General features: G+C 40.9%; 1 protein-coding gene across 2 annotated transcripts in view; it reads right to left on the minus strand.

Moving 5' to 3' along the window:
- The window catches only part of GALNT18 (polypeptide N-acetylgalactosaminyltransferase 18), a 512,560-nt gene that overhangs the window by 70,246 nt on the left and 418,273 nt on the right, over positions 1-24,041 (minus strand). The window contains exon 11 of one of the 2 annotated variants that reach the window (XM_050955081.1): positions 38-428. The exons of the other annotated variant lie outside the window; for it this stretch is intronic. Within the exon in view, the coding sequence (XP_050811038.1) occupies positions 282-428 (147 nt within the window). The 3' untranslated portion in view covers positions 38-281. Of the gene's footprint in view, positions 1-37; positions 429-24,041 lie in introns of those variants that run through there. 2 annotated transcript variants of the gene reach the window in all.

Below are 24,041 nucleotides of genomic sequence, written 5' to 3' on the forward strand. Positions count from 1 at the left end.
TATTGTCAGAGTTATAAATATTCTCCATTTGTTCCCTATTTACATTTGCAAAATATTTTAGGATAGCCTACCATCACCAGTCATTCAGCATCTCTATAAATGCCATGAAAATGTCATTATGAAAAAAGTCCATATTTTCAGCCCACAAACCCGATTTCCACACACTCGCAAAAAAGAATCAAAGGGGCGGGGGTGGGGGGGAAGATACAGTACAGCAGGCAACATTGCAACATTTGCTACACAGTAGCAAAAGGACTGAATTAAGAGTTTCTTAGAATCAGTTATGATGACAAGCTTTTCAGGACATTTGTTATAGACCAGCGTTGGCCAGTGCATTTCTGAAGGACCAGCTGAAATCCAAATTCATTGTCACTGTTTTCCTGTAATTCCAGGCAACGCTTGGATTTTCTGTTCTGGATTGGACCTCCCTTGGGAAAAAAGAAAAGGAAAACCAGTTTTGATTAATGCCAAGTCTTTCGTGTGTGATGTTTCATGTTAGACTAGCAATCAAAAGTCCATCTTTGAATGGTTATTTATTGTGGAAGAGGCCAGACTGAGATGCACTGTAGTGTTAGACTGGGGAGGGAAGGTGGCCTTACACCACCTTTATGGATCCTTAATCCTGGGACGAGCCAGGGGCTAGTTCAACCCTTGATGCAATTCAGGGCACATCTTTTATAGCACTGGGGGAAAGCTTTTCCAGCGCTATAAAAACCCCACTTCCATGAGAGGAATAGCTACTAGCACTGGTGCACTGCTTACACTGGCACTTTACAGCGCTGAAACTTGCAGTACACAGGGGGTGTGTTTTTTCACACCCCGAGCGAGAAAGTTGCCGTGCTGTAAAGTGCCAGTGTAGACAAGCCCTTAGAGCAGCCCCAAGACTTCTGTTCCAGTAGCTGGGGAGGGAATACAGCAGCAGTCTGGCCATTCCCCTTAAACTGGATGCTGGAGAGCCAGCAAGATGGATCTGTACTACCCAGGCCCTCCCTGTTCAGGCTTCATTGCTCCTTTGCACTACTGGAGCAGCATCCAGCTGCTCTAACAGAGCCAACGACCTGACCCAGTATGTCCTGTACTTGCCAGATCTCAAGGTCTAGAATGTTTTTTATAAATGATGCCTAGGCTATCTATTGACGTCATAATTAATCACATGTTGTTTACATGCCGTGTCAGTTCTGTATTCAGTTTGCAGCCTGTATAAAGGCCTAATTAAAGGCCTAATTAAAGGCCTAATTTTGCTCTCTTTGACTTCACTGGGAGCAGGATGAGACCCTAAATTGCTAGGGTCACCAGGGGATTAATTGTAGATAGATGACAAATTACTAGTTTTCCTTCAATTCAGGGTGCAATTTGTTCCTCTCCTTGGTTTAATAATGATAATTATGATGTATTAACGCCATTCTTCCAAGGTTTACAGGGCAATTAGCACAGTGACCTGAAGAAAAAGTTTCTCTCATGTAGGCAGGCTAGCTACCAGTGGTGGTGTCTGAAAGTCAAAGATTGGAGGGTAAGCCATCAGCCCCAGATTAATGCAGCTAAGGTACAGAAACTGCTCCTAGACATGTCAGGTATTTGTTTACAATAGAGGACAAAAATCTAGTATGACTTTTTTTTTTAAAACTCACATTTAGTTTTTTCTCTTCATTTTGCTGAAGCCTATGTTGGGCTTCATGTTATAAAGTTGCAGTATCAGAGATGTCCGCCATAATAACCTCAAGGATTTTAACTTAAATGTGATATGAGATGTGTTACCAGGGAAGCAATAACATATGCCATTTGGAACATGACTCTACACCATTCAGGCAGGTGTCGGGGTATGTCCATATGTATGACTGGAGTGAGCAGCAGTTATAATAAGCACTTTTTCCCCCTGAGAAATGAACATCAGTTAAAACCTTTTTCTTGAGAGAGGCAAATAAGGTACATAATTAGGTTTGACAGCTCTGAAGTTTAAATGTGGTTAGGCTTGAATAAGGGAGACCATTTTTAGTATAATCTACAAAATTCAAATCAGGGGCTCCCATAAATCCTTTCTGAAAGGTTTAGATGGGAATTTCAGATTCAATTCTCACTGATTGCTGTGCTTGGCATTCAGCCTTAATATGCCTCCACGACTGCCAAAGTGTGATTCCCATTAATAGTAATAATGGTTGTTCCATGTGGCTGCCCCCTGGGAGATTAGACCTCCTTTAGCACTACAACTGTTTGAAATTCATAACGTTGGTTGTATGAAGTGGCACATGCAATTGGTCCAAGTTTAATTTCGTGCCATTTGCTCCTCTCTCCCACTCCAATTGTCTCTTTGGCCCCAATCCAAAGCTGAATGAAATTAAGAATCTTTCTATTGAGTGTAATGGGGTTTGGATCAGGCCCTTCAGGAAGGATTTCAATTAAACGGCTATTTTCACATTAAAAAAGTGGGCCTATTCTGACAAGGGGAAGCTCACTATCTTCAACATCTAAGATAAAGAGCAGACGTTACAATACAAATAAAAAGGATGCACAAAATGACTTAGTCCTGAGGGGCCCAATCCTGCAGGGCACTGAAGCTCAGATTTTCCATGGGAGTTGGATGCCTAAATACCTTTGAAAATCTGGGCCTGAGTGCCTCCTAATGCAATGGTTCCCAACCAGGAATATGCAGAGGTTTTCTGGCGGTACATCAGCTCATCTAGATATTTGCCTAGTTTTACAACAGACTACATAAAAGCACTAGTGAAGTCAGTACAAACTACAATTTCATACAAAGAATGACTTATTGGTCTACATACTACACACTGAGATATAAGTACAATACTTATATTCCAATTGATTTACTTTATAATTATATGATAAAAATGAGAAAGTAAGCAATTTTCCAGTAATAGTGTGCTGTGACACTTTTGTATTTTTATGTCTGCTTTTTGTAAGTGATTAGTTTTTAAGTGAGGTGAAAAGTAGAGATATGCAAGACAAATCAGAATCCTCAAAGGGGTATAGTAATCTGGAAAGACTGAGAGGCACTGCATTACAGGGTGTCCGTTATGTATGTTAAATGAGCATGGAACTCAGGTTTGTGCATAGAAAACCCACATGAACAGCTTCTGAAAGGACAGATTTCACAGGGACAGCTGTGCTTTAATGCCACGTCATCAGTGTGTGGATTACAGATGAAAATCATTAATGCATTAGTGAAAAATGACTTTGACTCGAGGTACACTTAAATAATAAAATAAATCAGAACGCTGGTTTAGCTCACATTCCAATAGCTATTGAGCATAACAAAATGTATTGAATTGAAATATAGAGTTAATTCAGCAGTGAGGGCTCTATGCTAATAGTGTGCTTCTGAAACCTGAAATCCGCTTTGTAGGCGTATGCTCTCAATTGTCAAAAGGCCTAATGCTGCCACAGGTAGTCGAGAACGCCCCCACCCCCCAAAAAACCCCCAAAACAAACAAAAAAAAGATGCTCAGCACCTTACTGGAGCATCAGGCCTCAACCCCACCATTTTCATTATATTTTTATTCACACAGTGAAGGCTGGATTTATTGATTCCCCAACTATTTCTATTCCCCTTTCAGGTGCCTCTTGCCCTCAAATTATCTTTATTCCAATTCTAGGCAACTGGACAGCAAGTCTGTTGTCTTCCTCTGCAGTAACCCTCCCAGACTCAAGCACCGTAGCACCGCTTTTTACACGTGAAACTAATGAACTATTAGCTTGGGCTCTGGAGTTTTTGCCTCTGAACTGGGGACATGAGTGCTGGAGGAGCATTTGCAGGTTGAAATGTATATTGAACGCAGACAGACAATTTGTTCTCCTTCAGCTGGAGACTGCACCGTTTGCTGTAATGAATCTTTTGTGGAGCCATTACTGTTACATTTTTTCATAGCTTTTTTTTGTTGTTGTTGTAAACTTCCTATGGAATATAATAAAATTGTACCTTTGTTTGCATTTGGCTTTTGTGTTCCAAACAGTAATGAAGCGGACAGACTGCAAAAGTCATTCAATAGTGATCTGACTTGGAAATATATCTGCTACTGGGTTTGGCTTCCTTCTCTCATTGCTTTTCAGCGTGTCCTCATGCTGAAAAGCAATGAGATTTATTTAGTTAATTTTTTTTAAATGAATTATATAGCTCGGTCTATTCCAGGCCTTGCACCATATGGCATGTGCATTGTCACTACCATTAAGACAATATACTGACCTCACGAGCAAGCCATCTCTTTAGACATATACAAAAATCAATTAGATTATTTCACTAGGACACTTTAGTTAAGAAAAAGTCTCCAACTTGCCCCTATTGTGCTTCAAAGTAGTTTTCTTCCATATTTCTGCTCAATAGGGCCAGACCTGTGTGGTTGCTGCCCCTCTGAGAGATTAAGCCATTGTTCTCTGCATATGTGCCCCAGGGCTCAGAAGCAGAGCTGTTTTGTTTCTAACAAGATTTGAACCTTTATGTTTCTATTTTGTAGAAAAACTCATCTTGCTAAAAGCTTCTATGCTGTCTGGAACAGCTCAGTTCCCTCATATTAGCCACCACTTCAGCTCCAGTACTACCCTTAAGGGTGATATTTACTAGTAACTGCTGAGTGCTGTGCAACATATCAAGCAGGACTCCCTAGCTTTTTTCTCTCCAATGGCACTTAAGTGTAGGTCAAATTTTACATCATAACAGATTGGGAAAAGAGAATGTTTCTAAAAAGAATGGATCACTCTCTTTTTGTTTATTATCAATGCCTTTATTAAAGCAACAAAGAATCCTGTGGCACCTTATAGACTAACAGACATTTTGGAGCATAAGCTTTCGTGGGTGAATACCCACTTCGTCAGATGCTTATAGTGGAAATTTCCAGAGGCAGGTATAAATATTCAGGCAAGAATCAGTCTAGAGATAACGAGGTTAGTTCAATGAGGGAGGATGAGGCCCTCTTCTAGCAGTTGAGGTGTGAACACCAAGGGAGGAGAAACTGCTTTTGTAGTTGGCTAGCCATTCACAGTCTTTGTTTAATCCTGAGCTGATGGTGTCAAATTTACAAATGAACTGAAGCTCAGCAGTTTCTCTTTGAAGTCTGGTCCTGAAGTTTTTTTGCTGCAGGATGGCTACCTTTAAATCTGCTATTGTGTGTCCAGGAAGACTGAAGTGTTCTCCTGTAGGTTTTTGTATATAGTATCCCTGATCATGCCCCAGCACAACTGGTTGCTGAGCTCTGTGACTTTGTCCTCATGCACAATTATTTCAAATTTGGTGACAATATATACCTCCAGACCAGTGACACCACTATGGGTATCTGCATGGCCCCACAATATGCCAACATTTTTATGGCTGACCTGGAACAACACTTCCTCAGCTCTTGTCCACTCACGCCCCTTCTCTACCTACGCTACATTGATGACATCTTCATCATCTGGACCCATGGGAAGCAGACTCTTGAAGAATTCCACCACGATTTCAACAGCTTCCACCCCACCATCAACCTCAGCCTAGATCAATCTACATTCCTACACACCACGAAACAAATAAGCGATGGTCGTGTTAACACCACCCTATACCAACAACCCACTGACCGCTATGCCTACCTTCATGCCTCCAACTTCCACCCGGACACACCACACAATCCATCGTCTATAGCCAAGCACTGAGGTACAACCGTATTTGCTCCAACCCCTCAGACAGAGGCCAACACCTACAAGAGCTTCACCAAGCATTCTCAAAACTATGATACCCGCACGAGGAAATAAGGAAACAAATCAACAAAGCCAAAAATGTACCCAGAAGCCTCTTGTTGCAAGACAAGCCCAAGAAAGAAACCAACAGAACTCCACTGGCCATCATCTACAGTCCTCAGCTAAAACCTCTCCAATGCATCATCAGTGATCTACAACTCATACTGGACAATGATCCCTCGCTTTCACAGGCCTTGGGAGGCAGGCCAGTCTTCGCCCACAAACAACCCACCAACCTTATATTCTCACCAGCAACCACACATCGCACCATAGTAACTAACTCAGGAACCATGCAAGAAACCTCGAAGCCAACTCTGCCCACATAGCTACACCAGCGACAACATCACAGGACCTAACCAGATCAGCCACAACATCACCAGTTCGTTCACCTGCATGTCCACCAATGTAATATACACCATCATGTGCCAGGAATGCCCCTCTGCTATGTACATCGGCCAAACTGGACAGTCCCTATGTAAAAGAATAAATGGACACAAGTCAGATATTAGGAATGGCAATATACAAAAACCTGTAGGAGAAAACTTCAATCTCCCTGGACACACAATAGCAGATTTAAAGGGAGCCATCCTGCAGCAAAAAAAACTTCAGGACCAGACTTCAAAGAGAAACTGCTGAGCTTCAGCTCATTTGCAAATTTGACACCATCAGCTCAGGATTATCTCTAGACTGATTCTTGCTTGCATATTTAAACCTGCCTTTGAAAATTTCCACTACATGCATCTGATGAAGTGAGTATTCACTCACAAAAGCTTATGCTCCAATATGTCTGTTAGTCTATAAGGTGCCACAGAACTCTTTGTTGCTTTTTACTGATCTAGACTAACATGGCTACCCCTCTGATACTTTATTAAAGCAGTTATCGTGTACACATTGCTGTAGCCTTTGGGTACCTTTTACATGGTTTGGATCTCACATAAATATATTTCTGCCAGGTTCTGTCCGCATTCTCCCCTCCCATCAAAACCTTCATCAGGAGTTGAGCACACTCAGCACCACCTGCTAGAACAGGGGCTCTCAAACTTTCCAGACTACTGTACCCCCTTCAGAAGTCTGATTTATCTTGTGTAACCCCAAGTTTCACCTCACTTAAAAATGACTTGCTTACAAAATCAGACATAAAATACAACAGTGTCACAGCACGCTGTTACTGAAAAAAATGCTTATCTTCATTATAAAAAATAAATTGGAATATAAATATTGTACTTATGTCAGTGTACAGTATATAGAGCAGTATAAACAAGTCATTGTCTGTATGAAATTTTAGTTTGTACTGACTTCGCTAGTGCTTTTTATGTAGTCTGGTGTAAAACTAGGCAAACACCTAAATGAGTTGATGTACCCCCTAGAAGAGCTCTGCAACCCGCCAGAGGTATATGTACCCCAGGTTGAGAACCACTAGCTATAATATACAGTCTTCCTTTACAGTTTGCATTTACTGTATGGCATTTGTACATAATAGGGGTTTTTTTTAGCTTTTCTTTAGTGAGAGACTTGTGTTGTGACATCTGAGAGAGTCATTTTATATACTCTGCAAACCCCACACGCAGTGAGTAGCACCAACTCACAGAGGAAGTCCCATTGCGCTGGATAGGTCTACTCTTGCGAGTCAGTGCTACCCAACAAGAGTAAGGCTTTTAGAAACTGGCTCTCAGTAATCAAAAAGCTTGCTGCACACCAATTTACAGTCACACATAGTTCAGCCTTGCTGAATGAATGCTAGAGTCCAGGGTGCTGATAAATAATTACATTTAAATGTAACTGCCTTTGCTGAATTTACCTAAAATTGCTCCTTTGATTTGTTGTTTGATCATGGATGTGGGGTCTGTTTTTATTAATGGGATTCAATCTTCCTCAATATGTTTGTCATGGGAGCTGGGCTGGTGGAGGAAGAAGCCACACATGGAGTAGTGATCCTTGCAAAACTGGGCCCTAATTGAAGGCTTTTGCAGGAGAACGCAGGTTTCCGTTAAGCTGCAGTAAATGAAAGGCGCAGATTCACAGCATCTCTGAAAATCAGGCCCATTGTTCCTTGAAAAATTTGCTATGGTAAGATTTACTAGCTAGCTGAAGAGTTTGAATGTTATTTTCCCTCATCTCTTTTACAAAAACACAAAAAACAAATTACATGTGCATATATTATTCTAGTTGAGAAGGGTACAGTCCAGTACTTAGCTTTCTTAACGGTGTCTGTTCCAGGGTTGTGGGAAGAGATCCTACAAACCGTGTCTCTAGCTGCCTTCAGTAGTCCCATCCCAGAAAACATATGCTACATGGAATTCACGCATTTACTGGTTTGTAATTTTCTGTTATCACCAGAATCAATGACTCAAAATATTTGCAGGTGTGGTCCCAGCTTTGATGTGTGTTATCAAATCTTTGATTTGTTTAATTGCTTCTCTACCAAAGCATAGGCAAAGATTGTGGGAAAACCTGGCAATCTGAGGTGGAGCAAATAAATATCAGCACGTCAGATTTTTGCCAAATTGGAACACAAAACTGACGTGCGCATGGGATGAAGCAGCTTCCTTTTAAATTAGAGCAAATACTGGATTATCTGGATCTCTGTGAACCACTTACTGAAGATGGCCTTCACTACAGAGATTGCTGAGATGAGGACATGCCAACATAATGGTGACACATACAGGGAATAACTCTTTGGTTGAGTTGACAACATCTTTTTAGCTGATTACCTTTAAAAAGTAATATGTATTTTTTTTATTGTGACTACAGGCAACGGGTTATTCCAGATTCTGATTCCTGTTGGTCACGTTCATCTACAGAAACTTACTTTTATCTCTGCAGAGACCTGCAGTACCTTCTGTTTCTATAGCGACATTACTTATGTCCCACACATTCATGGGTTCATTTTCATGGAATATAAATACTAAACTTTTACCAATTTCAAAAGTGGCTACTACCACTGATGCTGATTAGTCAGTGAGACATTTAGAGCTCGATCCTGCTGTCACTGAATTAAACTGCAAAACTGCCATTTATTTTGATGATGCAGTAAGCACAAACCTCCATTTCTAATGCTATAGCTTTTGAAAAAGCTATCTGCATTGTTCAGCTGCAGTTTGTTGCTGTAATGATGCTGTCTGCCTCATTACAGCAATGAACTGCAGCTAAACAAGGCAGCTAGCTTTAATATAACAGAGCTGAATTCAGATCCAGATTTCTAATAACCCAAAGGTGAGGAGTATTTGGATTTAGAACTCTGGTTCAGCTCATTAACGATTTGTCCAGTTGCCAAGTTTGGATTCCCATTTCAAAGGCTGCCAAAATTCTGGGATATTAGGATCCAGTTTTTGGTTCAAGTCCTTCTTAAGTCTAAATCAAATAACCAGGGTTGCGAATTCTTTGGTCTAGCAGTTATCAGGAGCTCTACTAGCAGTAGAGCAAATTAAGCATAGGTTTTAAATGATTCCTTTGAGAAATAGTCTAGAGTCCTTGGAATCAAACTTTCACAATGAATTGTAATTCATGTGAACAACAAATTTCCTCAATAAAGCGTTTGATTAGAGTGCCACTCTCCATGAAAGTGCTTAATCTCTCAGTATTTATTTTAGTGGTATTAGTAATTAAGATACATTTCACTCCCATTAGTGCTGCATGTAATATTTCATATGCATGTGTATTTAGCTAGATGACGGTATGGGAGTGGCACTATGTGAAAGATTTCAAAAAATCTTCAATGAATCAAACAGTATAATCGAATCTTTATGGATAGAAATTCCATACAGTAACTCCTCACTTAACGTTGTAGTTATGTTCCTGAAAAATGCAACGTTATGTGAAATAATGTTAAGCGAATCCAATTTACCCATAAGAATTAACGTAAATGAGGGGTTAGGTTCCAGGAAATTTTTTTCACCAGACAAAAGATTATATTATATATACTAAACACACACACAGTATAACTTTTAAACAAACAATTTAATACTGGTACACAGTGATGATGATTGTGAAGCATGGTTGAGATGGAGGAGTCAGAGGGTGGGATACTTCCCTTACTGCTAAATGATGAACTAGCAGTTGACTGAGCCCTCAAGGGTTAACTCTCTCACTCTACAAGGCAGCAGGAATGGAAGGTATGAGAGAGAGATATACGCACTTCCCCTTTAAGTACACTGCCTTGTTAATTAGATCAGCATGCTGAGACTGCAGCTGCTGCAAGTTCCCTCTGTCCTGAGCCCTGGTGTGTCCCCCCTGCACTATGGAAGATGGGGTAAGCAGGGTGCAGGAGCAGGGGGCAGGAGGACACTCTGACATTAGCCCCCCTCTTCCTTCCCTCCTCCCCGCACAGCAAGCAGGAGTCTAGGGGAGCAGCTCCAAGGCAGAGGGCAGGAGCAGCATATGGCAGTAGGAGGAGGGACAGCTGGACTGCAGGAAGCTGCTGCACAGGGAACTTAGGGGAGCGGGAAGTTGATAGGGGGGTTGCCAGTCCACCCTGGTTCCAAGCCCCCACCAGCTAGCTGCAACAGGCTGCTCTTCCTGCAAGCAGTAGACCAAGCAGGCAGCTGCCAAACGACGTTAGAAGAGAGCATTGCACAACTTTAAATGAGCATGTTCCCTAATTAATCAGCAACGTAACAACACGTTAACGACTTTAAATGAGGAGTTACTGTACTTGAATAATAAGAATATAGCAGTAGGAATATACTATTGACCAGGATGGTAGGGATGATTGTGAAATGCCCAGGGAGACTAGAGAGGCCATACACACAGAACACATAATAATAATGGGGATTTTCAACTATCCTTATATTGACTGGGAACATGGCATCTCACAATGGGATGCTGAGATACATTTTCTAGATACCATTAATGATTGCTTCTTGGAGCAGCTAGTCCTGGAATCCGCAAAGGAAGAGACCATTCTTGATTTAGTCCTAAGTGGTTCACAGAATCTGGTCCAAGAGGTGAATATAGCTGAACCACTTCATAGCGACCACAATGTAATTACATTTAACATCCTTGTGTGTGGTGCTGGGGCGGGGGGGGGAGGGCATACCAAAGAAACCCACCACAGTAGTATTTAACAAAAAAGGAAACTATCCCAAAATGAGAAAGCTAGTTAAATGGAAATAAATAGGTACAGTCACAAAAGTGAAATGCCTGCAAGCCTCATGGAAACTAAATACAAATACCATAATAGAGGCTCAAACTATCTGTATACCCCAAATAGTAAAAACAGTGGGAGAACAAAAAAGTGCCACTGTGGCTAAATAACAGGCTAAAAGAGGTGGTAAGAGACAGAAAGACATCCTTTAAAAATTGGAAGTTAAATCCTACAAAGAAAACTATAAAGGAACAAACTATGGCCAGTCCAGTGTAATTAGGCAGGCCAAAAAAAGAACTTTCAGAGAAACTTGCAAAAGACAGAAAAATTAGCAGCAGTTCTTTTAAAAATACATCAGAAGCAAGAAGCCTGGCAAACAAGTTATGGGGCCAGTGGATGATCAATGTGCCAAAGGAGCATTTAAGCAAGATAGGCCACTTCAGAGAAGCTAAGTGAATTCTTTGCATTAGTCTTTACTGAAGAGGACATGAGTGAGATCCCCATACCTGAACCATTTTTTTTAAGGTGACAAATCTGAAGAATTGTCCCAGATTGAGGTGGCAGGTTTGGAACAAATTTATTAATTAAAAAGTATTACGTCACTAGGACCAGATGATATTCACCCTAAAGTTCTGACAGAACTCAGATATAAAACTGCAGAACTACTAACTGTGGTATGTAACCTGTCGCTTAAATACATCTCTGTACCAGATGACTGGCAGATAGCTAATATGTGCTGATTTTTTAAAAAGGCTTCAGAGGCGATCCTGGCAATTTCAGGCTGGTAAAGCCTCACTTCAGTACCAGCAAACTGGTTGAAATTATAATAAAAAACAAAATTATCAGACATGTAGATGAACATGATATGGTGGGGAAGAATCAACATGGTTTTGTAAAAAAATTCATGCCTCACCGATCTATTAGAACCCTCTGAGGAATCAACAAACTTGGACAAGATTGGTCCAGTGGATACCGTGCACTTGGACTTTTAGAAAGCCTTTGACAAGGTACCTCACTGAAGCAAAGTAGATAGCCATGGGTAAGAGAGAAGGTCTTGTCATGGATCAGTAAAAGACAGGAAACAAAGGGTAGAAATAAATGGTCAGTTTTCAGAATGGAGAGAGGTAAACAGTGGTGTCCCCCAGGGATCTGTATTGGAACCAGTGCTGTTCAACATATTCATAAATGATCTGGAAAAAGGGGTAAACAGTGAGGTGGCAAAAATTGCAGATGATACAAAATTACTCACGATAGTTAAGTCCAAAGCAGATTGCAAAGGGTTACAAAGGGACCTCACAAAAGTGGGTGACTGGGCAGCAAATTGGCAGATGAAATTCAAGGTTGATAAATGTGAAGTAATGCACCTTGGAAAACATAATCTCAACTCTACATACAAAATGATGGGATCTAAATTATCTCAAGAAAGAGATCTTGGAGTCATTGTAAATAGTTCTCTGAAAACATCTGCTCAATGTGCAGCAACAGTCAAAAAAGCTAACAGAATGTTAGGAACCATAAGAAAGATAAGATGACAGAAAATATCATTGCCACTATATAAATCCATTGTGTGCCCACACCTTGAATACTGCACACAGTTTTTGTCACCCCATCTCAAGAAAGATATATTAGAATTGGGAAAATACAGAGAAGGGCAACAAAAGTGATTAGGGATATGGAACAGCCTCCATATGAGGAGAGATTAAAAGTCTGGGACTGTTCAGGTTGGAATAGGGACACTACGGGTGTATGTATGATAGAGGTTTATAAAATCATGAATGGTGTGTTATTTACTCCTTCACGTAACACACAAACTAGGGTCACCACATAAAATTAATAGGTAGCGGTTTCAAAACAACCATAAGGAAGTACTTCACCCCATAATGCAAAGTCAAGCGGTGAAACTTGTTGCCAGGAGATGCTGTAAAGGCCAAAAGTATAACTGGGTTCAAAAAAGAACTACATATGTTCACGAAGGATAGGTCCATCAATGGCTAGTAGCCAAGATAGTCAGGGATGCAACCCCATGTTCTGGGTGTCCCCAGTCCTCTGACTGCTAGAAGCTGGGACTAGACAACAACGGATGGGATCACTTGATAAATTTCCCTGTTCTGCTCATTCCCTCTGAAACCTCTGGCACTGGCCACTGTTGGAAGATAGGATACTGGGCTAGATGGGCCAACTGGTCTGGCCCAGTATAGCCATTCTTATGTTTTTAGGGTCTAAACAACTACACAAACTTGGTATTTATAGATAGGCAGGTAAATGGGGTCTCTTTATCAGGCTCTGTTTCTGAATGCGAGTGTTAGCTATTTTCTGATACTGAGCTACACTAATCGCTGGTATAACAGCACTGACTTCATTGGAGCTACAAAATGGATAAATCTGGCCCACAGTACCTATTAGAAATGGGCTAAACTGAATTTGGAGCTCTTCATGATAAGGCAGCCTGTCTTTCATTTGCCCACATAGTCTAAGTAGACATCATTTCAGCAATTGTTATACTCTTCCTATATTCTATTTTAAAAAAAGACACCATTCCATCACTGCAATTTGAGTTACTATTTGGAAATATGATTTTCATTGACTTCTCATTATTATACCATCCTGTATGTTTATACTGATGCAGTATCTGTATTTAAACAATTGCGATAAGTCAGATGATATAGTTGTATTAGCACATTCAAAAGCTGTTTTAAAAACAAATTGGGTGTGCATTCATTTACTGTTTTGTTTAATCCATTATTTTATGTGCATGCAGAATAGTTTAGGTTCTGAACACAGCCATTTAAATTATTTGTGTAATACTTAAAGCTACAGGATCTGGAAATACACAATACTGTTAATTAAAGTATTTAAATAAAGATAATTAAACCTGGCAGGAGAAATGCAATAGCATACAGAGAACTTAATTAGAATGGAAATCAAATTAAATAGAGAAAAGACAAAGAAACTGAAAACCAAATGTATGGCTAACTTTAACAGTAATATCTTGGATTGATGTAGCAAACTTTATCCCAGAGGATTACCAAAGCACTGTTATTTAACAGCAGTAATATAAGATATACCCAACCCATAATGGAATCAATTCAACCCACCACTGAAAGACACCCTACCTATGGGGAAAACAAAAATGGTAAGATTCACCAAGGTATTTGGCACCTAATTCCCATTTATTTCAAGTTTATTGATTTACAGTTAAGTGCCTAAATACCTTTCTAAATCCGACCCAGAAACTCTTTAAGAGCTCACAGAAAAAGGAGCATTTTACTACAGGAAATGGGGAAAAAACACGTAACTGCATTGGAAGTCTAGGATGGGAGAAATTATCCAAACTGGAAATCACCCAGATCAACGAGATACTCTTTTTCAAAAGGTGTCATTTGCCTTCATTAGATTAGTAGTGGCAAGAACTCTGTTTGACAAGTTATAAAAGATACTGACACCAGTATACTCCATTCTTATAATTTGTTCTGTATTGATTCAAAGGGAAGAATGATTAGTGAGTTACCAGCACCACTTCCGATAGCAGCCTTGAGTTTTCACTGAGGATCTTCTACCCAAATATAGACCAGGCAATCATATTCAAACCAAAGATTACAATGTAAGTAACCTTTTCTTTTTGGCAGCCACTCAGCTGCTGATTTTCTTAAGTATACCCTCTACAAAAGCTAGGCTCTACCCCCATCCTAGTAGTCTCAATAGCAAGAGATAGTGTCCAAGACAAATCCAGGTCTCCCCTGTGCACTTGGTAATGACTAGCATCTATCTTCTGACCGTAAGTGGTGTTCTGAATAACATATTTTAGCCTTTGCTATATGAATGAACCTGTTAGGTATGGTGAATTGGACTGCATTTTTTTTGACAGCATTACATCTATGTATGTTACAACACAGCAGAGATTTTAGGAGTGAAAATAAGAGTGCTCTGCAGTATATATGATGACATTTCTCTCAATTTGTTCCTTATTACTGAACAGGACTGAGAATGTAGTCGACTTCCTACATTCTGCTTAAAAATTCACCTCCTATCATCCTAAATGTAGTAGTGAACTGGAGGTACATGTAGAGATCCTGTTATCAAGTGATGGGATATGTGTGTATTTTGGCCACACACTGCTTTACAGATGTAACTTGAAATACCTATACTCTGAAGTCTAATGTAGAAGTCAGGGTATATTTAAGGTACACAATTTTACATGATTTTTGTTAATTCGACAAGATTTGAAACAGTGCACCCTTGTGCATGCTAAAAGACTGTGGCATGTGCCTTGAGATTTAGTATAACTGACCAAAGCATGCATCCGAAGAAGTGCGCTGTAACCCACGAAAGCTTATGCTCAAATAAATGTCAGTTTCTAAGGTGCCACAAGTACTCCTGTTCCTTTTGACCAAAGAATGAGAGTTTCAAGACAGTGCCCCCCACACCCAGGTCTCCTACCAGGTCAATTCAGTCTGTTTATTGAAGAGACATTTTTGTATGTGAAAAATCTGTGAGAGAGAGAAAATTCTACCTTCAGGAACCACACTGGCAAATTAGTTGCTAGTGTAGACAAGCAGGAGTATAATAAATACCAGCAAGATGGGATTACTTTGTGCATTTTGTGAAAAACCCAGAAGAAATTTTTTTTTATTCTAAAATTATGTCTAACTGACTCCTGTAAATATCTCAGCAGTAAGGTTGGATATAAAATACTGAACCAGGCTAGGGCTGGTCCTAAAATGTCTCAAAAAGCAGAGAATTGAAAGATGTATAGTACCAGGAACAGAGAATGAAGAGGCCCAGAGAAGGGCAACAAAGATGGTTAGAAGTTTGGTTGATAAAGGATTACAAAAAATTAAGATCTATTAGCCTGGAAATTAAAAGCAGGGGATCTGGCTGAGATCATCAGAACTATGAAGGGATAGTGAAACCTGGCAAGTCTCTTCTTTGTAGCCTGTCCTATAACAGTAGAACAAACATACTTAACTTCATCAAGGGACTGTAAATTTAGAACAATTAATGTACTTTATGCATGGTTTAGTAAGCTCATTGAATTCACTGCCATGAGGGGTAACAGAGTCAATGACTGCGACTGGATTAAAAAAATAAAAGGGCTAGATTAATTTTATGAGCACCAATAAAATGTGTAGCTGTGTGCACATTAAGATAATAATATGGGTAATCAGATCTCACACTTCATGACATAAGCTGAGCACCTCAAGGTTGCAAAAGGGAATTTCCTTCCATGGGGTTACAATGCACAGTTGTTTACCGATGGGCTCCATATTCTCCTGAAACACCAGCCATTGCACTGCTAGAGGCAGGATGCCAGACAAGATAAATTATGGATCTGATCCATGGTGTGGTGAATCATGTGCTCCTAGGTTTTGGCTTTGGGCAGAGTTTGGTTTTTATAGTAGATCACGCATTTATGGGGGTTCCCAGCTCAGTCTTTTCCTGCATTCCTGGTCCACCCAAAACTCTTACAGTGGCCAGGGTTGGGTGAGCAGAGAATGCAGGATTGGGGCTTTCATGTAAACCTCTCACAGCATACAGCTAGCTGTAGGCAAAGAGCAAAGGGCACAGTTCTAGCCTATTCTCGAGATGATCAAAATACTGACATACCAATACACATGAAGAAAACTACTGTAAAGAATCTATAGTAACATGAAAAGTCTAGAGTTTCCAAAAATGAGATATTTCAACCATCCTGCATCTGGTGAGTGACTAATTGGTCTTCACCAGTCTGACAAAAAACAAGCACTTCTTGTTTTAACACTATTAAAAAAAAAAAACCAACCAAGTTACAAAAATCCTACCTCGCCTTACAGAACATGCTCATCACTTTATAAAATGGAAAGACCTCTCAAAAATACCCCCAAGATACAGTTGTTATGGGTAGAAAAAATATTTTCTACTTCCTTGTGAGACTTAGTAGAAATATCTTTATCTCTCCACTGTTATTCAAGATTTGTTTTTCCTTTCTTTGTTAGATGTAATTAGTCTGCATCTTCCAACCTGAATGTTTGATATAAGGTTTGTGTAAGTAATATGACTCATTTTAACCTGGAAAACGATCTATTTGCAATGCCATATATGCTGCTAACAAACCAGTTCCTACAGACAAAGATACAAATTGATGCCATCTGAACAAAAAGGATGAGGATTTAGACCAAAACCACAGACCAGCTGTGCACTCTAGTGTGGGCAAGTACACTAAGCACTTTAGGATAATTAGATATCATGGTAAAAAATCCCAAACTTTTGTTTCCAATCATCATAGAAAACTATACACTGACCGGCAATAATGTCAGGAAAGGAATTTTCTCCTACTTTTAATGTAAACATAGTACAATTTATTAAATGAATTATGGGAATTTCTACTTTTCTCTGATATGTTATATATTGTCCACTGTCAGAGGCAGGACATGATTGTCTGATTTGTTAAAGGAAATCTTGTGTTGCTACAGTATATATTATTCTTTAATCTCACCTGAACTGTCTATAGAGTCTAGGATTTAATTTAACCTGTATGCTAAAGTACTGTTGGGTTAAAATGAGGCTGTGACACATTCACTTGCCAAACCTTGGTTATACATTATAGGTCAATCCTGCTTTGACTGAAGTCAGTGTCAAAACCTTCACTAACTTTAACGGAAATAGGATTTGATTTTGTTTGGGAGGTCAGAATACTTAATAATAATAATAGCCACTTAAATAGTGCTGTCCATCCACAGATCTCAAAGTGCTTGAAAAAATGGGTAGGCAGTATCTCCATTTGGAAGATGAGAAAACAGGGGCACAAAGGTGACTTGCTCAAGTCACACAGCAAGTCAACAGACACACCAAGAATAGAATCTAGGCCTTCTGAATCCCAGACCAGGGTGGCCTATTCACTGGAGTTGGCTAAGTGTTATAAATCAGTATGTTAAATAAAGCCATCAGGTTATGGCTCTTAACTTCATAGATTCTAAGGCCAGAAGAGAACACTGGGATCATGTAGTCTGACCTCCTATATCAGTGGTTCTCAAACATTTTGTATTGGTGACCCCTTTTGAAAACCAAGCTCTGAGTGTGACCCCCCTTAGAAATTAAAAACACATTTTTGATATTTAACACTATGTTAAATACTAAATTTAAACCCCATTGCTTAAAATGAATTTACCTTTTCTCACTGATTTTAAATTAAGACTAAAACACATTTTTATAGAATTAAATATAAGTGGAAAAGTTATTTTTAAGTAGAATTTTATTTTAATACTTGACAGCAATTAATGATCTGAAGCAGCCAAAAATCAGTGAGATGGATGATGCTGTTTATTTGACACAAGAAGTTTTATTGTTTTAGAAAGGGTGCATCTGATGTCGTCCTTCACATCAAGCCGGTTTCAAGATTTTGTTTTTATTGTGAGAATGCTGGAGAATCCACTCTCGCATTCGTAGGTAGTGGGAAATGGCAGAAGGACTTTCATGGCCATTTCAGACACCAGTGGGTAGTCACTTGCAACTGAGCACAAGAACTGGTTTGGAGGCAGCTGTGTGAATTTTTCTTTCACTTCATCTTCATTGATCATGTCGACAAACTGTTCCTGTGTGTGAATATCGTCAGTAGGTAACTGCTCAGCTGTCACACTGAAAGGGTTCTTCACTAGGGAATGAAGTGGTTCTGGTAGGGCTGGGAAGTAATGTGAGAACTCTTCATGAAGGGCTCTCAAATGTTCACTGATCGCTGATTTGAGAGCACTATCAATGTTAATTTCCTCCTCCTCGCTGAATGATGAAAGTGTCGGAAACATGCCGTATCTGTCTGTGTCCAGCTTCCTGCACCACAGATCCAACTTCATCTGGAAGGTTTTGATTTTATTAGTCAGGTCTATTAATGTTGAATGTTTTCCCTGAAGTGACAGATTGAGATCATTAAGGCTACCAAAGATATCAACTAGGTATGCCAAGCAGAGAAGCCATTTCTTGTCACTGAACATTTTGTTCAGCTCTTGTTTCTGTTTTTGCAGGAAAAACTCTGCCATCTCTTCACGATGTATAAAAACACGCTTTAATGCACGTCCCCTAGAAAGCCATCGGACTTGAGTGTGGAAAAGCAGAACTTCATATTCACCACCCATTTCATTGCAGAGCTCTCAAAAGAGACAACTATTCAGAACATGAGCTTTAATATAGTTCACTGCTCGTATAACAACATCCACCACAGCATTAAGGCATATTGGCAATGTCTTTGCAGCTAGTACTTGACGATGGATTCCACAATGAGTGACAATCACATTAGGTGAGACACACTTTACCTTCTGCTGAAAGCCAGACCGTGCACCCATCATTGCTGGAGCACCATAGATACCACAAAGATTTTTCCATTCAATGTCACTGCTTTTGAAAAAGGAATTCACCTTACTGAAAATGTCCTGTGCTGTTGTGGTTATTTCAAGTTGTTCACAAAATAAGAACTCATTCTTAACATCCCCCGGCATTAACATACCGTACGAATGCTATCAGTTGTGCGTAGTGAGTAACATCAGCAGTTTCATCAAGTTGCAGGCTGAACATACCGAAAGCAGAATCTTTAACTTTGTGCACAACTTGTTTTTTGATATCTTCAGACATCTCACATATTCTCCGTTTCACAGTATCATTAGACATGGAAAGCATAATCAGTTTTTTGGCAGTATCATTGCCAACCATAAGTGCCACAATATCTTTGCATCCTGGCAGAACAAGCACCCCACCTACTGTATGTGGCGTTTTGGTACGCACAATTTGTAGTGACACAACATTCCATCAGCATCAAGCCTGGCCTTCTTTGCTGCTGCTTCTCTGCGTTTGAAAAAAATCCATGCTTCAATTTTTATGCTCAGGATGTTTAGTTTCAAGATGTCGCTGCAGTTTGCATGGTTTAATTGATTCAGCAGACAAAACTTCACAGCAAATGACACATTGTGGTTTTTCAATAGCAGAGGAGATGATACTGGTAAAACCAAATTTAACATAAGACTCAAGATACTTTCGTTTTTTAGCGGTTTTAGCAGTACAAGTGCCCATTATTTTCAGGAGAAAGTTTGCACTTGTGTGTCTGACTGGTAATTAATAAAGTATTTGTTCAGCTGCGAATCAAGCCCTCTAATGTTGTCCCAGTACCAGGGCCAGCCAGAGGAAAAATGGCGCCCTGGGCAAACTTCTATTTGGTGCCCTTTCTTTGGAGGTGGAGCAACGCTGAAGGTAGAGTGGAGTTAGGGGCTCACAGCCAGGCAGCAAGGTCAGGACTCGCAACCGTACACCAGAGTTGGGGCTTGCAGCCACGTGCCGGGGTCAGGGCTCACAGCCCAGTGCAGAGGTCTGGGTCGGGGCTCACAGCCATGTGCCAAGGTTGGGGCTCACAGCCCAGCGCAGAGGTTGGGGTTGGGGCTCATAGCCCAGAGCAGTGCTCAGGCTGGGGCTCACAGCTACACACCGGGGTTGAGGCTCGCAGCCACACACAGGAGTCGAGGCTCACAGCCCGGCGCAGGGGTTGGGGCTCACAGCCCGGCGCAGGGGTCAAGGTCGAGGCTCGCAACCGCGCGCCGGGGTCGGGGCTTACAGCCTGGTGCAGGGGTCGGGACTTGCAGTCACACATCCCTGTTGGGTCAGGGCTGACAGCCCAGCGCCGGAGTTGGGGCTCACAGCCACGCATCCCTGTCGGAGTTGGGGCTTGCAGCTTACAGCTGCACATCCAGGTCAGGGCTTGTAGCCCCGCAGCTCCACACAGAGGTCGGGGTTCGCAGCCATGTGTCTTGGTCAGGGCTCATAGCCCAGCGCAGGGGTCACACTTGCAGCTGCACACTGGGGTCAGGGCTCATGACTCCCCACGGAACTGTGTCATGACCCCAGTTTGAGAACCAATGTCCTATATCATATAGGCCATAGAACTTCCCCAAAATAGTTCCTAGAGCATATCTTTTAGAAAAACGTCTAATCTGGATTTTAAAATTATAAATGATGGAGAATCCACCATGACTCTTGGTAAGTAGTTCCAATGGTTATTCTCACTGTTCAAAATGTACACCTTATTTCCAGTCTGAATTTGTCTAGCTTCAACCTCCAGCCATTGGATCTTGTTCTACCTTTCTCTGCTAGACTGAAGAGCCCATCATTAAATATTTGTTCCATATGTAGGTATTTATAGACTGTAATCAAGACATCCCTTGACCGGCTCTTTGTTCAGTGAAATAGATTGAGGTTTTTGAGTCTATTACTATAAGGCATGTTTTCTAACCATTCTCATAGCTCTTCTCTGAACCCACTACCATTTATTCACATCTTCCTTGAATGGTGGTCTCCTGAACTGGACACAGTATTCCAGCAGTTGTCGCACCAGTCCCAAATAAAGAGGTAAAATAACCTGTCTACTACTACTCTAGATCCCCTTGTTTATGCACCCTAGGATTGCATTAGCTCTTTTGGCCACAGGGTCACAGGGGGAGCTCATTTCAGCTAATTATCCATCCCTTCCCCTCAAAATAGAGTTACCAATTTTTGGTTTGATGTATTCCTGCAGGTTTCATCACATGACAATCTTTAATTAAAGATTAATCTTTAAACCCTACCCCTAAATCTTTTTTCAGAATCACTACTTCCCTCTAAGTGTGGCCTAAATTCTTTGTTCCCAGATGCATGCGTTTGCATTTAGCCATATTAAAATGCATATTATTTGGTTTCATCCAGTTTACCAAGCAATCTAGATCGCTCTGAATCAGTGACCTGTCCTCTTCACTATTTATCACTCTCGCAATTTTTGTGTCATCTTCAAACTTTTATCAATGATGATTTTATGTTTTCTTCCAGGTCCTTGATAAATAGCAAAGGGCAGATAACCGAACCCTGCAGGATCCCACTACAAAGAGACCTACTTAATGACAATTCCCATCTTGTACAGCACACAACACCTTACCCTCATTAAAAAGTTTTTCATATGTGATTTCAGAGTGATCCTATCTGGACCTCAGAAAATCAGAGTTAGTCTATCAAAAATTAAGAGAATCATGAGCTTGGAACACATATTTTCTTTGTAAAAATAAAAGTGGTACAGAAAATTATATGCTAAAATATGCAAATAGCATATCTGCTTTGTAGAAAAAGCAGAGGAATGCACTGAATTCCTTTTAAATTAATTCAACATGAGTATCTTTGGAGCTTAAACACAGTCCTCAGGAGAATAAATGCTGCATAATGTGAAATGCTGGAAAAGACTCGAAATGCACCCACTAAAAGCACTTTTTACTGCAGCATTCACACAAGAACTTTCTAGATGGTAAGTTCAGCATGGAATTTCTGAAAATTAAAACCTGTTACTAGAAAATTACTCCAAGTACAAGACTTAAATTATTTAAGATGTCATTTGGTTGCCACAATGAAGAGTTTTTACCAAACAGCAACTGCATAAATTTCAGGCCACTTACCATAAATATTGACCTTTTTCATTAAGCAAAAATATTGCACACATTCATATTGTCATACAGAGATGTGTGAAGTGATGAATCCATAGAGTAGGGATTCTGAGCACGTGATGATTTACAAATATTTCTAACTAATTCACTTTAGCACAACTTGTCAAAGAAGCAATCACAGGTACTTAATTAGACATGCTAAGTTGACTGAAACTGCAAATACTTTAAGCTACCTATTTTTAACGTCAAGTACTCGATGTAAAAGGAATATTGTTTGAGTTGCACACACACACACGAAAGGGAAGCATACACTCAGTTAAGATGAGAATGTCATTAAATACCACTTTCTCATCTGCAAGTAGTACAGTGGGCAAAATTTCTTGGCCTCCAACTAGAATAGCTAGTGCAGTGATCCTATTAGTTCCAAGGATAAGTAGGGTCCAGCTGGGTTAGTATTTGGATCAGAGACAGGCAAAGAACAGCTACGGACAGCAGAAAGAGGCGGTGATGATTCATCAGGTAGCACTCTTTCCACCTAAATCAACATGATGTCCGGGGGCACTTGTGGTTCTGGAGGAGCTGTCTTGTGGTTGAGATTTAAAATTAGAGTCCTGGCCATTTGCAGTCATTTAAAAAAAATCAAAAAACAGCCTTTTTGCAGGTATCAGTTGGCCAAATTCCACTTTGGGTAATTACATTCTGCCTGTCTATACTCCTCCTACAGTTTCAAATGAATGCAGTCTTCTTCCTTTCCTGATCTGAGCAGTTGTTTAATGTTGTGGAGTGTAGTTATGTAGTTGCTGTCTTTCACATCAGCAGCAGATGATGATATGATCCTATTCCCTACATAGATTTTGAGAGTGTGGGATTCTTTTGAGTTAAAGGGACAGTATAAATCCAAATTTTTAACAAGTAATAATACAATAATATATCAAGGGACTTTTATTCTGAAAGATTCCAAAAAATCCTGCAAGTTACAGGGAAATTCTTCCCCTAGATGCATGCTGTACTCAGCTCCACTGAAATCATGTGCAGGCATTCCAGGGCAGGATTTGGACCTACATTAGGGTTACCATCCGTCCATATTTCCCTGGACATGTCCAGCTTTTTTGTCTTTAAATAGCTGTCTGGGAGGAATTGGTAATAAGGTTAAAAGGTCTGGGATTTTCCCCCTCTCCCACCCATGCAGAGTGCAGCTCAGCTGATTGGGCACCTGGGCCTGTCTGAGCAACTCCCATTGGCCTCCAGCAGCCAGAGCCCCTCCCCAGCTCTCCCCCCACCCGCTGCCTCAGCACTCCGTGGGGGAAGGGCTGTGCGCGGGGCAGTCGGCAGCGTGTTTTGCCTTCATGTGGAGCCAGCGTCTGACCGGCATGGGCCTGGTAAGGGAGTCCCGGGGGGCCATCAGGGAGCAGGGGGAGGGCTGGATGGGTCGGGAGTTCTGAGGATCCTGTCAGGGGGTGGGGAGTGGTTGGATGGGGCATGGGAGTCCTGGGTGTCTGTCTGGGGGTGGGAGTGTGGATAAGGGTTGGGGTAGCCAGCGGACAGGTAGGGGATATGGTCCTAGGGGGACAGTTAGGGGCAGAGGTCCCAGGAGGGGGCACTCATGGGACAAGGAGCAGGGAGGCTTAGGTAGGGGGTGGAGTCCTGGGGGGCAGTTAGGGGCAGGGGTCCCAGGAGGGGGCTGTCAGGGGATAAGGAGCAGGGGGAGTTGGGAGTTTCGAGGGGGGCAGTCGGGGCAGGAAGTGGGAGGGAGTCGATGGGGGCAGGGTTCTCCCCCCTCGTTTTTGATTGTTGAAATATGGTAACCCGACCTACATACAGTATATACTGCACAG

Source organism: Gopherus flavomarginatus, chromosome 5 (assembly GCF_025201925.1).
Source record: "Gopherus flavomarginatus isolate rGopFla2 chromosome 5, rGopFla2.mat.asm, whole genome shotgun sequence".
NCBI classification, from domain to species: Eukaryota; Metazoa; Chordata; order Testudines; family Testudinidae; genus Gopherus; species Gopherus flavomarginatus.